General features: G+C 36.3%; 1 protein-coding gene across 2 annotated transcripts; it reads left to right on the top strand.

Annotated features, from left to right (window-relative positions):
* Positions 1–458: 458 nt before the first annotated feature.
* On the top strand, positions 459–12080 carry LOC109044702 (coiled-coil domain-containing protein 102A). Of its 2 annotated transcripts, none has more exons than XM_019062535.2 (10): positions 459–989; positions 1681–1937; positions 2746–2920; positions 4368–4607; positions 4935–5160; positions 6355–6580; positions 7689–7895; positions 8512–8708; positions 9224–9301; positions 10426–10989. In XM_019062535.2, the coding sequence occupies exons 2-10, from the start codon at positions 1713–1715 to the stop codon at positions 10463–10465; spliced, it is 1614 nt and encodes a 537-aa protein (XP_018918080.1). In that variant the 5' UTR covers positions 459–989; positions 1681–1712; the 3' UTR covers positions 10466–10989. The 2 variants fall into 2 exon arrangements, with proteins under 2 accessions (XP_018918080.1, XP_018918079.1); XM_019062534.2 differs by lacking the exon at positions 10426–10989 and adding an exon at positions 11029–12080 and having other exon boundaries at positions 460–989.
* The last annotated feature ends 842 nt before the right edge of the window (positions 12081–12922 follow it).

Genomic DNA, 12922 nt, shown 5'->3' with positions numbered 1-12922 from the left:
GATTATTGAAGTTGTCAGACGAAGCGATAGACAAATGGTGTTGTTTTACTGTTTTCCGCGTGTATTCAATTCATCAATCAATGTAAATTAACGTGGATATGGCTTGATCAGCGTGTGTGCTGCGAAGTTGCGGACAAAGTTTTAGCGGGAATAATTTCAAATAATTTTGAACTAGTTTCAGAAATAGGGAGGGCCAACGCAAACCAACGAATAGTGATTGATGATTAAAAGTAACACCCACAATTTCCGTTGATTTGACAGATTTTAGCATATTTTTCTAAATAACTCTTTGCTTAGGCAGATTTTCTGTAATAAACAGTAACTAAGATGGCAGAGAAAGTAATATTTTTATTTATTATCAAAACTGATAAGGAAACGCTGAGCAAAAATAACTAGCACTTCTTTTTCTGCATCACTGCATGCACCGCTCAACGGCCAATGAGCGTTGGCCGTCCGGAGGTGTTTTGCTACGGGAGGAAAAAAATAAAAACACCACATCCACATCCACAGTTTTGAATGAAACTTTAAAATTTTCCTTTCGTTTCTCTTCTTTTTTAAATCTTTCAATGTTTTTCATCTACCGCCTATGAACCTCACGTAAGACTTTTAGAATCACGTGAAAATCACGCATCTAATCAGTGTATTGTGCTAAACAAATGTGTCAGATTGTTTACATCCCTCAGTTCCATGAAAATACTTCATGACCAAGTACTTACTACTAGACTTATCGTGGCGAAAAGTGGATTTTTTCCTCCGAAGCTGGAATCTTTATACTGTGAGCCGCTCAAGTCCTGCAAACAAAGATCAGTTTCCTGTGACTTCAATCAGCACTGCGTGACCCATTGTCAGTGAACTCCGTTTTAATGTAACGATGTGTCGTTGCACCCTTAACCTCGGCACAAGCTCTTAGTTCTATTGAGATTAGTAGCTGTTTACAACTAAATCTTATGTTTGTATAACTCCAGTTTGGCTCTCATGGAGTTTTATCAGTAAGTGTCCCTTTTACTTTATCACTACATCCACTACATCCTTTTGGCTAGACATTCAATCGAGGGAATGTTAAATACGTACACAGTTCTGTAGCTTTGCTTTGAAATGTTTCCAACATATCTAGTTAAAAGTCTTTATCAGTGAATAAATTATAGCTCAAATTCTACAGAAAGATCTAGAGCCCGTCTCAGATTACTTTTCCTCTTTCACTGTATGCACAGGATTTGGCATTCCCTTTTCTACGCAAACAGCGAAAGAGGAAGAGTAATCTGGTATGCGCTGTGAAAATTTTCATGAAAAGTGAGACTGCAGCAAACAGATTTCACTGTGTGTGCCTGTCTGACTCGAAAACTTTGAAGGTTAGGATCTGTGCAGTCCCTTGAACCTTCGATTACACAGCCCACACCATGAGAAACTCTGAGGTTATGATAAACTGCATAGAAGATCTATATTCCACGGATGTACGGAAAGTTGACTATTTCCAACTTACCTGAAGAAAATGTTAAATTATACTTCAAGCATCCTGCTATAATGATTCCACTAAACCATCTGCATACAAGCATTTTCTTCTCAATATTTCTTGCATGGTTTGATGAACATTTCCATCCTTAATTTAACGCAGAGCAGAGCTGTGTGTCCATTTTCAAAATCTTTAACAAATCCTTTTATACGCATTTGTCTGTCCAACAGGAGAATGTTAGCTTCTTAAAGTGAATGCTAGGATGTCCAGCACCAAAATGTCGAGCACCCACGGGACTGGGCGACGGCACGATCCAAGCAGTAGCAATGCAGCAAGTCGTTGTTTCGGCGATGCAGCGGAATGGGAAGCCAAAGAGGCTCTTCGACAACGAGAGTTGGAAGAGGCGCGTGCAAGAGCTGCTCAGATGGAGAAAACTATGCGCTGGTGGTCTGACTGCACAGCCAACTGGCGCGAAAAATGGAGCAAGGTTGGTCAAACTAAGATCATGCATACCAGATTTATGACCAATTGTTGACTCAAGACTCTGAAATACCGTCCTATAGTGGCTGCCCATTTTCCAGCCAATAACTCTAGTAACAAAAATTGCTTGGCAAATTTTACAATCAAATTTAAAAATCAAATAGATCAAGCATGCGGTGTCTTCTCAGACACTTCAGTGCTTTTTTCCAGGGGTGCAGAAAGCTCTTAGCCTTCCCCAATTTTTAATTTGCCTTCCCCTAAATTTGATGTTTTGCCATAATTGTGTCTTTACCTGAAACAACTTGCTCAACAGTTTCCTTCCCGAAAAGTAGCATGCTTAAAACACTTGTGGCACATAAAACAGAGCGCTTGACAGTTTCTTTCTTAAACGCAGTGCACTTGAAAGGCATTCAGCCCAGGAAACAATGGACTTCACATTTTTCTTCCCAAAATTGATATAAATTGCTAAGAAAATAACCCTCCCCAATTTTTAAAGCATTCTCCGGTTCTAACGCAAGAGGTCTTTCGATTATTATCGCCCAATCGAAAACATTCTGCGCCCCTGCTTTTTTCAAGACTTTGCTTTACCGAAAATTCTTTTTTGCCAGAAATAGAAAGAAATGCCAGAATTGAGTGGAAGACATTATCAAGCAAGTTGAATGAAATTTTTATTCCTGGCACAGATCAGACAGCGAAATTTACAATTTTAGTCGTACTTGAAGGTCCTTGTTCTGCCCACTTTCTTTCAGTTAGCGCAACTAGAAGAATAGAACTATAGCAGATTTGCTTTTAATTGTTTTTATTTTTTAACCCAGGTGCGAACAGAAAGGAACAAAGCTCGTGATGAGGTGAAAATACTTCGATCAAAATTAGATTCAGTAATGCAAGAGAACAATGCCTGTCATCGAGAAAAGCAAGATCTACAAGTCCAAAATGAACAAATGAGGAAAGAGTTAGAAAAAATACATCTGCTTCTTCTAAAACATGCAGGTAAGCTTTAATCATTTTAAAAAGGCTTTAAAAATAAAACTTTGAACGTCTTAAAAATGTTGGAAAATACTTACTGAGAACTTCCATGAGCTACGCTACCAGTTTTTTTTTAGAGTATGGGCCTGTTGCAAACTTTTGCTAGAGCAAAAATAAGAGTTGTTTCTTATAGATAATGCCTCAAAAATCACGATGAGCGTATTGGCAAAGTCTGAAATGCACTCATAACTTCACAGTCTGCGTAAGAAATTTGCGGTTTTTTGAGCTTCCCGCCTCAAAAACGATACTACGGCACAGGTGAACATTTTGTAAGAGGAGTCGTTCCATCGTCGGCAATAATCATCATGGCCGACGCCAATCCGCCAAAACACGTTTGATGGGACGAGATAACACCTGAACTGGATTAGACCAGATAACAATCGGTGTGTTAACGTTCATATTTTCCACGCCCGAATTGATTGACCTTGAACTCTCCTCGAATTACGCGCGGAACTGCGCGCAAGCGTCGGCCATGATGAATATCGCCGACGATGGAGCGACTCCTCTAACAAAATGTTCACCTGTGGCGTAGTATCGTTTTTGAAGCGGGAAGCTTAAAAAAACGCAAATTTCTTACGCAGATTGTGAAGTTATGAGTGCATTTCAGACTTTGCCGATGCGCTCATCGTGATTTTTGAGGCATTATCTACAAGAAACAACTCTTATTTTTGCTCTAGCAAAAGTTTGCAACAGGCCCATTGTTGGTACAGTTTTTCAGGTTTTTCTGATTCCCATGCTCAATCGGCTATTTTAATTATCTATGCATGGTAAAAGTTTCACCCTCGGTCAGTACTCAACTGTTGTTAGATGACAGTAGTGTCAACTTATAGGATGAGAGTTTTTCTGGAAGAAACTTGTTCTCTCAAAAAGCATTCCATTTAGCTGTTTGCAATTCAAATATTCCAATAAATACTGAGCAATATTGCAGCTGAATGTTTTAGCTATACTTATCGCCAACAATTTCAAGTCTTGGTAAAGGACAGTTCAGGTGTGACTCCATAAAGAGTCTTCCTGGTAAAAGTCTGTTTCTGTAAAATTTGACCTTGCTGAGACATAATCCCTCCACAATGTTTATTTCAGCTTGGTTTGTTAATTTCTCAAAAATCGGCACTTGGACTGATTCTTGTAGGCGAAGGTGTTAGTTTTATGATGTTAATTTTCAGCCACAAAACCCCAATGAAGAGATCCTTGGCCATTTTTTAGTATGCAAATAACCCAATGTTAATGAGGAAGCCAAGCTAAAATAAATGACCATTAAATTTACAAAATTCTTCCAAAATGTCCAAGTATTTGACTTATTATCATACAATAGAAATTTTCAAATTGCCTAATATTGAGTTTGACATTTTCCTCGATTTTTCTGTTTTTAAAATGATGTTCCAAAACTAAAAAGTCTTTTCACCTCGATTAGGTCAATGGGATCACCAGCTGCTAGAAGCTCTAGAAAGTGCCGATCCAGAAAAAGACATTGTCCTACCATCACTAGTCACCGCAGACTCTGGTCTGGCCAGCAGTTTGTCGCAAGAGGAATTGATTCCAGGAGGAATTGAAGAATACGTTCTGCAAGGAGCTGTCCCAAAACATGCTGTGGAACTGTTTGGTAACACTGCTTGCCAGAAAGACACGGCTAGCGGAGAAATTTTTGCTACAGGTACCTACAGAAGATATTCGTTATTGGCAACCATAAACAGAGACTTGGAGCAATAAAAATTGAAATTTTTAAAATTGGGGAGGGGGATATCGAAGTCCTCGAAGGGATGCTTTCTCAAGATTATTTCGGTTTTGAGCAGATCCTTGAACAATGTTGTTGATATATAACAAAAAGAAACAATAAAAGACCTAAATTATTAGATTTTTAGTGTTTTTTTCTTGTCCATGAAAGGCATACATTTGAGTTTTTACTTTTAACCTAAAGAGAACCAGACAATGTTCTGTGTTCTAGTTTTGTTTTCTACTATTGACAGTCATTTTTCCGCAGGTGGGAAGGAGAATGCTCTGGACTCAGACAGTCGGTTGGGGGAGCGCTCAGAAACTGACAGTGATGCCAATATTGATCTAAACTCAATAAATGAATTGGAGTGCAACAGTATTCGTAGCAGCTGTAATAATATGGACTGTGATAGTGAGGAAGTACTGCGACAGAAACTGTCCATGCTTCAGCTGAGGTTGGACGAAACATCCAAAACTCTTGTTGTAGAAAGAGAGTAAGTTCCGTTTAGACTTTCTCCATTTTCTGTCATTGTTTTTAATCCCTCAAATTGTAATTTTCACACCTCATTGTATTTTTTTATGAAGCAAAAAAAAAATTATTTTCAGCTGGATTGACACTCATTAATCATAAAAACTTGAAAAATGCATGTCTTATTCCAAGACAGTAAAGGAGCATGTATGGTCAGCATTTAACACAGTGATAGATTAAAAAAATTGAGCCCTAAGCCAAAAATAAACAAGAAATATTTCGAACTATATGTAGATGAGAAAAATATAAAACTTACAAAGAACAAAGAAAACGTTTTGACTGCCTACAAACTGCGAACTTTTTCAGTGCATTACAAACAACCGATGGAAACACTTCACAAGATATAAAAGCTACAAAACTCTTTGCAAACTGTGTGAAAATACACAATTTTTTGCGCGACTACATCTTAGAATAATATAAAATAAGGTAAAATTAATGAAGAAAGATGAGTGATAACAGTGATAAGGTAGTAGGTAAATAATATAACCAAAAACGAACAAAGAAAGCAGAGTGGAACTAAATTATAGACAGGCAAGGTTTCACTAAATTCTCATCTACATGTAGTTTGAAATAATACTTGTTTCTTTTTGGCTTGTAGCTCGACTTGTCAATCAATCAATATGTCCTATACAGTGTAGCCAGCCAAATTTGGCAACAAAATGTCAGCATTTAAGTAGTTAGTTCACCGCAAACAAACGATATACTCTAAAAGAATGGATTTTGGAAGGTCACTAAATAAGTAGGGAAAACATCCAGATTTTCCATGAAAGATGTGGATGTGAGAGCTTCCCTTGATGAACTGAAACAGTAGCCCTAAAGGTATGCAATTTTTTTATAGTTCCTTGAAAGAAAACTAATTACCGTTTTTGCAAGTTCTAGAGAATGTTTCCGTGTTGCGAAGCAAGATGACTTGAAATCTTCCGAGTCAAAAACTGTTGGTTCTCCTTCATCATTAAAATAAAAAGTATCAGGAAATTTGAAACAAATAAAGAGTATACAAAGTCTCTTAGTGTCATAAATTAACTTCACATTTTGAATTCTATTATTTTGATCACCTGAACAGGAAGATCATTCATGTCTTGTCTAAAGTTGGAGTAGAATAGTGGTATTAGCTGCCAGTAAAATATGCGTGTATTGTAGCTTCACTTTGATTTTTCAGGGAAAAGCAAAGTTTGCACAAAACTTTGGAAAAAATTGAGATGGAACTCTCCGAGATGAAAGAAAAGTGTGAGGATTTGAAGACATCAAAACAAGAGGCCATGCGTGAGCTGCTGAGACTTCAAGATACTCACCAAGACACAGTCGCTCTCATCAGGGCTGATTTACTGGACGAAGCGACTTCTAGGGAAGGCATGGACCGAAGACTAGCCGACCTAAGAGCACAGGTATATCTCTTCTCCAACAGTCAATAAAGGGTCAGTTGCGCTGGACACAGAATTGTACTCTGATGCTTGATTCTTGTAGATTCGCTAAGAATAATATGATCGTCCAAACAGCATCTTTCTACGTTCAATATTAACTGAGATATTGCGCTTTGAAAAATTCGGTTTATGTCACCCACCATGATAGTGACACCCTTGGTTTCTTCTACCTTGCTCGCATCCAAGTTTTATGTTGAGTAACCAGTGCAAATGTGTGTCTCACTGATTCATGAAAGCAAGGTGGAAGAAACCAAGGGTGTTACTACTGCGGTGGATGAAGTTATATACCGAATTTTTCAAAAAGTAATATCTTGATGAATATTGAACGTAGAAAGTTGCTGTTTGAACGGATCCTATTATTTTAGCTAACCTGCAAGAATGAAGCATCAAAACACTATTCTGTGATCTGTCCAACAGACCCATTCTCATGTTTCTTTTAGCAGTATTACTTCTCATTCCTCCAATCACCTTAACTGATTATCAAGAGCAATTTTCTCAAAACTAGTCAATTAGGAGGGCTCAGCTTTCAAGGAGGAATTTTGGCCCTCTTGTAATATCAGATGTTGTTTACCAGTTAGCAACAGTGTAAAATAACACATTTTGTATCTCCTCTTTGTACAAAAAGTAACATCACAATCCAGCAAGACAGTACGGCTTTCCATCAGCAGAATTATGAATATCTACTAGACGACGTATACATTGATCAGAAATTAAGAAAACAAAAGAATAATTTAAAATTGACAGAAAGCCGAAATTTTGATGAGAGAGAAGAACTATGAAAGTAAGGGGAAAAGAACTCGGTACATTGAGCTCCTGCCAGGCAGGATTGGCCGGTCCGGTTTTTTTTGTCCGCAAGCGCCATGCTGCTAAATTCGAGCTACCTAAGAATCTGCTTAGAGATTAAATTTTCTTATACAGCAAGATTTTTTTCCCTCTATTTCTAAAATCTCGCACTAATTTGGAAAATCATTCAAATTCTTCCAAACATTAGCTCCATCAATTTTTTGAACTTTGACTCTTTGCCTTGAATATTCATGCGAACGTCCTGTGTTTGGCTTCTTTTAACTTTCAGCTGGAGCGGCTGCAAGCTGAAAATGCATCCGAATGGGGCAAGCGAGAGAGATTGGAGACAGAGAAACTCAGCATTGAAAGAGAGAACAAAAAACTCCGGGCAGAGTTGAATGATGTTATTGAACGCTTAGAGCGAAAGGGGCGGCCACAACCAACCGCTGACAATGAACTCCGCACTTTGCAGCAAGAACTGTGCGACAAAAGTAAAGTAGGTATTTTTTGTCCACATCCTATGTTTAATGTGGTGTATGAGCAGTACCTATCATTGCATTTGAAATTGAAAAATTTGTCACCATCTAATGAAAAAAAGGAATCTCAGTGCCTAAAAACCAAAAATTAAGATACTAACACGATCATTTTGGAGAGGGGGGTATTTGAAATTGAAGGAACACAAAAAATGTCTTAAAATGTTGACAAATGATCCAGAGCTGTGAAATCAATAGTTTTGAGAAAAAGCTGTGCGTTTAAAATTGTTTGTGCCAGCTAAAGGCTTATTGTCGTAATGTGAAGCAATTTCACTATATTTTGCAATCAGGAACTACTATTTCTGGCTCAGTTTATGAACAAACTATACACCAGTTGTTTCCCTATGTAAAAAGGTGCATTCATGCATGGGCCAGAAAAATTAGTTCCTCATTGCAATTTTTGGCGATGAATTTGCTTAAATTATTTTTTACTTTTGTACGTAATTGTAAATTGTTAACGTTTAACAAATCTTACACAGTCTATAGCATGTTTTTGACACTGTGTATCATGCTTCTTTTTGTCCTGTTTTCTTTATTTTTTATCTGTTTTTCAAAATTTAATGTTTGGTTTCATCTCAGGAACTGACAGAATTGAAACATACTCACAATAAATTGAAAAAAATCCTTGCCGACAAAACAACAGAGCTAGGTCATGCCTTCAGGCGAGCTGAGCAGTATGAAGGAGAAGTGAAAAAATTAAGGAGTCGCGTGGAGGAATTGAAGCGCGAACTAGCTGTTGCGGAAGATGAGGTGGATTCTGCCTCAAACAATATTAGGTAAATCCATACCCTTGATGTCTTATTCTCTAATGTGTACACTTGAACGTGATTAAGACTGCACCAGTGCATTTTAATTTTAAGACTTTGTCTGCTATTGGCAGAAATTGAAGTCATCTTTTTTTCTTCCTCTTTTTGTATATTCTCCAATTTCAGATGTTGAAAAAATCTGTACAAAAGCACTATTAAATTTTAATTTTGTATGCATTTCTCAAATTCCAAACAACCTGCAAAATAGCAAAATTGTAAAATATTGTATCTAATACTTACCAATGAAAGCATGAGTTGAAACTGAAGGATTCACGAATGTATAGTAATTTGTAATAAAATTTGAAATTATGACGTTTCAGTCAATGAGTAATAAATCTTTGAAACAATAAAATAATTCAAAATTTTAAAGAGGAAGACTAAGGTGATATTGATGAAATTTTCGAACACCCACAAAAAAGTTCACAAAGTCCACAAGATCTTTTCTCATCTTTTCTCATTACTATGTGTTTGTTTTCTTTTATCAGGAAATTACAAAGATCAAATGATGAGCTTCAAGAGCAAGTCGAGAGTCTACAAGTGCAATTACAACATTTAAACACTAGGTAACTATATGCCATTTTGCTTGTTCCAAATATAGACAAGGTTGCCACAGCCAGGGCAAATCAGGAAATATCAGAGAATTTTAAAAAGTTATGGAAAAACGGGTAATGTGAGGGAAAACGATGAAAATGTCAGGGAAAAATTATCAAATCACCTTTATTTGCTTCTGAGTATTTGTATTGACGTTTTGAACGACAAATTTGCCTGAAAACTACATATTTCTATCTATTCTTTTTAACCATCTGGCATATCCTCAATTGCCAGGGTGTATCACCAAAATGTGTCAGAAAAATTAGAGTCCTTTTATAGAGAGAGTTGAGACAACGCGGCTTATGGATGTCACAAACGGAAATAAAGACTACACGAATCGGACGTTTGCCGTAATCTTTGATCAACCCATTCCTGTCTTCCCCGGTCCATTCCAGTTTATAATCTTTGCACTTTGGGGAACTGTAATCTTTATTCCCAATTGTTACATAGTAAAGGCCTAAAATACGGGAACCAATCAGGAATGGATTCGCATTGTCTTTAAAGGGACTCTAAGAGAAATCAAGGAAATGTCAAGGAACTCATTTTCTAAATTCTGTGGCAACTCAGTAGAAGGAAAAATCTTCTTCTGGTAAGGGCCTTTCACAAAATACCGAACTTTAAATTTTAGATTTTTTGATTCCTTCTTTCTGTGTGTAACATGTGATGTAGAGTCTTGTCCTTTAGAACGCACAAGCGAAATTGCTCTCATCGACCCTCTTCCCCCCACAGCCTTACTTATTTTGTGAATGGCCCCTCATGGAACTTTAATAGTCGTTTCATGATGGTTGAACAGGAAAGTCAGGGAATTTACACTGACCCAGAAAAGTCGGAGAATTTCGTAAGCAACATTTAAGAAAAGTCAGCATAATTAAAAGGAAACGACAGAAGTGGAAGTTTTGTTCGAAGGTCAGGGAAGTAAGGAAATTCAAAAATTTTGGAGTTGAAAAGTCAGGAATTGGAAAATCAAGACATTTTGAAAACCCTGGTCCTTGTTTGTTTTTTTTTTACTTTATCCCAACCTCATCTAATTTTTTTTTAATTTTTCATGCTATCCTTGGAATGATTTTGGTTTGTATGTATTTTTCTTATTGTTTAGCACTAGTGCTCATGAAGATTCTGCCCCTGAACTTGAATGATTAGTTTTTTATTAAGTGCAATATTTTACTCACTTGTTATCGCAATTTTGTCTTTTTCTATTTCTCCCAATTTTTTTTATTTGTTAGTTTTTTGGGTTTTTTTTTATGAAAATAACCAGGGAGTTATCAATATTAATCAATGAAAATCCGTGTTCTTTGGATTGCAAAAATACCAAGCACCCTGAGGAAAAATATATGAGTCATTTTAGAGAGAAACTCTAGGAAGGAGCAAAGAACTATGTACCTAAAGGATAAATATTAGATTTTGCATTTATCCAAAGCTAAAAGTAAAAAGAAACAAGCAAGTGAAGAGCATTAAACAATACTTGATAGCTAGTTTGCTGGGGCATTATTTTAATTGAATATCAAAGCAATCAGAAATCATCTCAGTTAGATACAATTTCTATAATCCATTGAAAATTGAGCACCCTTTTAAAAGGAAAGCCCAATTTTTAAATTTGGGAGAGGTGATTTCTCTCCTTAAATTGCATTCCTATCTTTCAGTTGTGTAATAACTGATGTTCATTCTTAAATTATGTTGTTTTTTCTCGTTTTTAAATCAGGTTACGAAACAGGCCAGCGAACTCCAGCTCTTTAATTTCACACCGATCGCCAACATCACCTTTGGATGAACCAAGTGATGATGATAGTGGATTCTAACGGCATTTATACTTTTTTTTTCTATCTTCATCACATTCCAAAACATTATAATAATCTCATTGCATCGTAGAATGTCTTTCATTTCTAAAGCTGTAGGTATTAATGCGTGTTTTTATTTAATTTTTCACAAGTTCAAGTATACGTGTGCCTAAGTAGTCTATCAATAAGGAATTTTTGTGGGTAATGTATTTGTCTGTAGAGGTATTAGCAGTAAGAGATTTGCAGTTGCAATACAATGGTGCAACTAGAAAAACAAATGCACCTTGATTGTAATGCCAAATAATCTAAATTAGTGGAAGTATGGAAAAAAATGGTTTTCAGCTTTTTTATGCCCAAGTAGCGCAAGTTGCATTATATTGCAATCACCTGGTAAAATTATTGCCAATGTATTAGAGTGTCTCATATTTTGTCTATTCTTTAATTTAAGGGGCTCCTCTTATTGAAATTTGTCGCAATAAAATTTAATCAAGTTGCCATTTTTTTTGCAAGGCAAAGTACCCACCTTTTTTGCACATGATAGTCATTTGAATGATACCTTAAAATCGGCATTTATTGACCAAATCATGGAAAAATATTGCACTTTTATGGTGAAAAATTGCAAGCATACTGTATTAAATTGCAAAAGTATCTCAGTATGTTCATTGCGCTATACATACTTGAGTGTCACCAAAATGTGATAGAAAATCTGCATATTAAGGCTGATGTTTTTCTAGTTTCACTATTAAATAAAAGTTAACTGTTATGAAATTCTTTGTTACTTCCAGCAGTAAAACTGCTGAGTTTCTACTCACTATAAACAATGTAACTTTTCAATTCATTTTTGAGTCATTTTTCAACCAATTCATTTTTGAGTCTTTTTGTTGTAAATCAGTTATACAGGGTGAGCGAAAAGTCCCCGACCCCCCCTCTAACTTTTGAACGAATTGACCTAGGGAAATGAAACTTTGGGAATGTTCCTACCTCAAAGGGGACCATCTTTTGGGGGGGGTCAAAATTTTGGTCCCCCCCTCAGGGGAGACGGGGGCCCCCCAACTTTTTTTTTTTCAAATAGCAACCCCTATCTTGTGATACCTCATTCGAAAGAGCATAAAAAACTAAGAATTTTGGCGCAAACCGCAGATCAATATCTTAATTTTTGACCAAGTTATGATAGGTCAAAGGTCAAATTTGACCTATTTTCAAAAAATCATAACTCCGGTTCAAATTATCGTAAAGAAAAAAATAAAACGGGAAAATTTACCAAATTGTGTCCGCTTTTAAGTAAAAATTGCAAAAATTACTTCGATATAATTTTAAGGGGGGGCTCGGACCCCCAAATACGTCAATTCAAAGGTCATTCAATTTTCCCGCGAAATAAGCCAATTTCCCCTTGATTTGCCTCCACATTATCTCAGTAAGGTCAAAATCAGTTCAACATTACGTTGGCAAGTCCCCAAATTTCGGGAAAAGTTAAAAAAACGAAATTTAAGGTAATTAAATTTGACCGTTTAAATATCATTTTTTTTTAACTTTTCCCGAAATTTGGGGACTTGCCAACGTAATGTTGAACTGATTTTGACCTTACTGAGATAATGTGGAGGCAAATCAAGGGGAAATTGGCTTATTTCGCGGGAAAATTGAATGACCTTTGAATTGACGTATTTGGGGGTCCGAGCCCCCCCTTAAAATTATATCGAAGTAATTTTTGCAATTTTTACTTAAAAGCGGACACAATTTGGTAAATTTTCCCGTTTTATTTTTTTCTTTACGATAATTTGAACCGGAGTTATGATTTTTTGAAAATAGGTCAAATTTGAC

Source organism: Bemisia tabaci, chromosome 10, assembly GCF_918797505.1.
Source record: "Bemisia tabaci chromosome 10, PGI_BMITA_v3".
Lineage (NCBI taxonomy): Eukaryota > Metazoa > Arthropoda > Insecta > Hemiptera > Aleyrodidae > Bemisia > Bemisia tabaci.
The sequence above is the reverse complement of the archived record's forward strand: the minus strand, read 5'-3'. Positions and strand labels throughout refer to the sequence as shown.

Bases quoted from the DNA above. Each gene is read 5' to 3' on its own strand.
- LOC109044702 (XM_019062534.2), top strand. From the start codon at position 1,713: ATGTCCAGCACCAAAATGTCGAGCACCCACGGGACTGGGCGACGGCAC. The intron at 2,921-4,367 runs GTAAGCTTTAAT...CACCTCGATTAG, and splicing joins GCTTCTTCTAAAACATGCAG to GTCAATGGGATCACCAGCTG. The intron at 6,581-7,688 runs GTATATCTCTTC...TTTAACTTTCAG, and splicing joins TAGCCGACCTAAGAGCACAG to CTGGAGCGGCTGCAAGCTGA.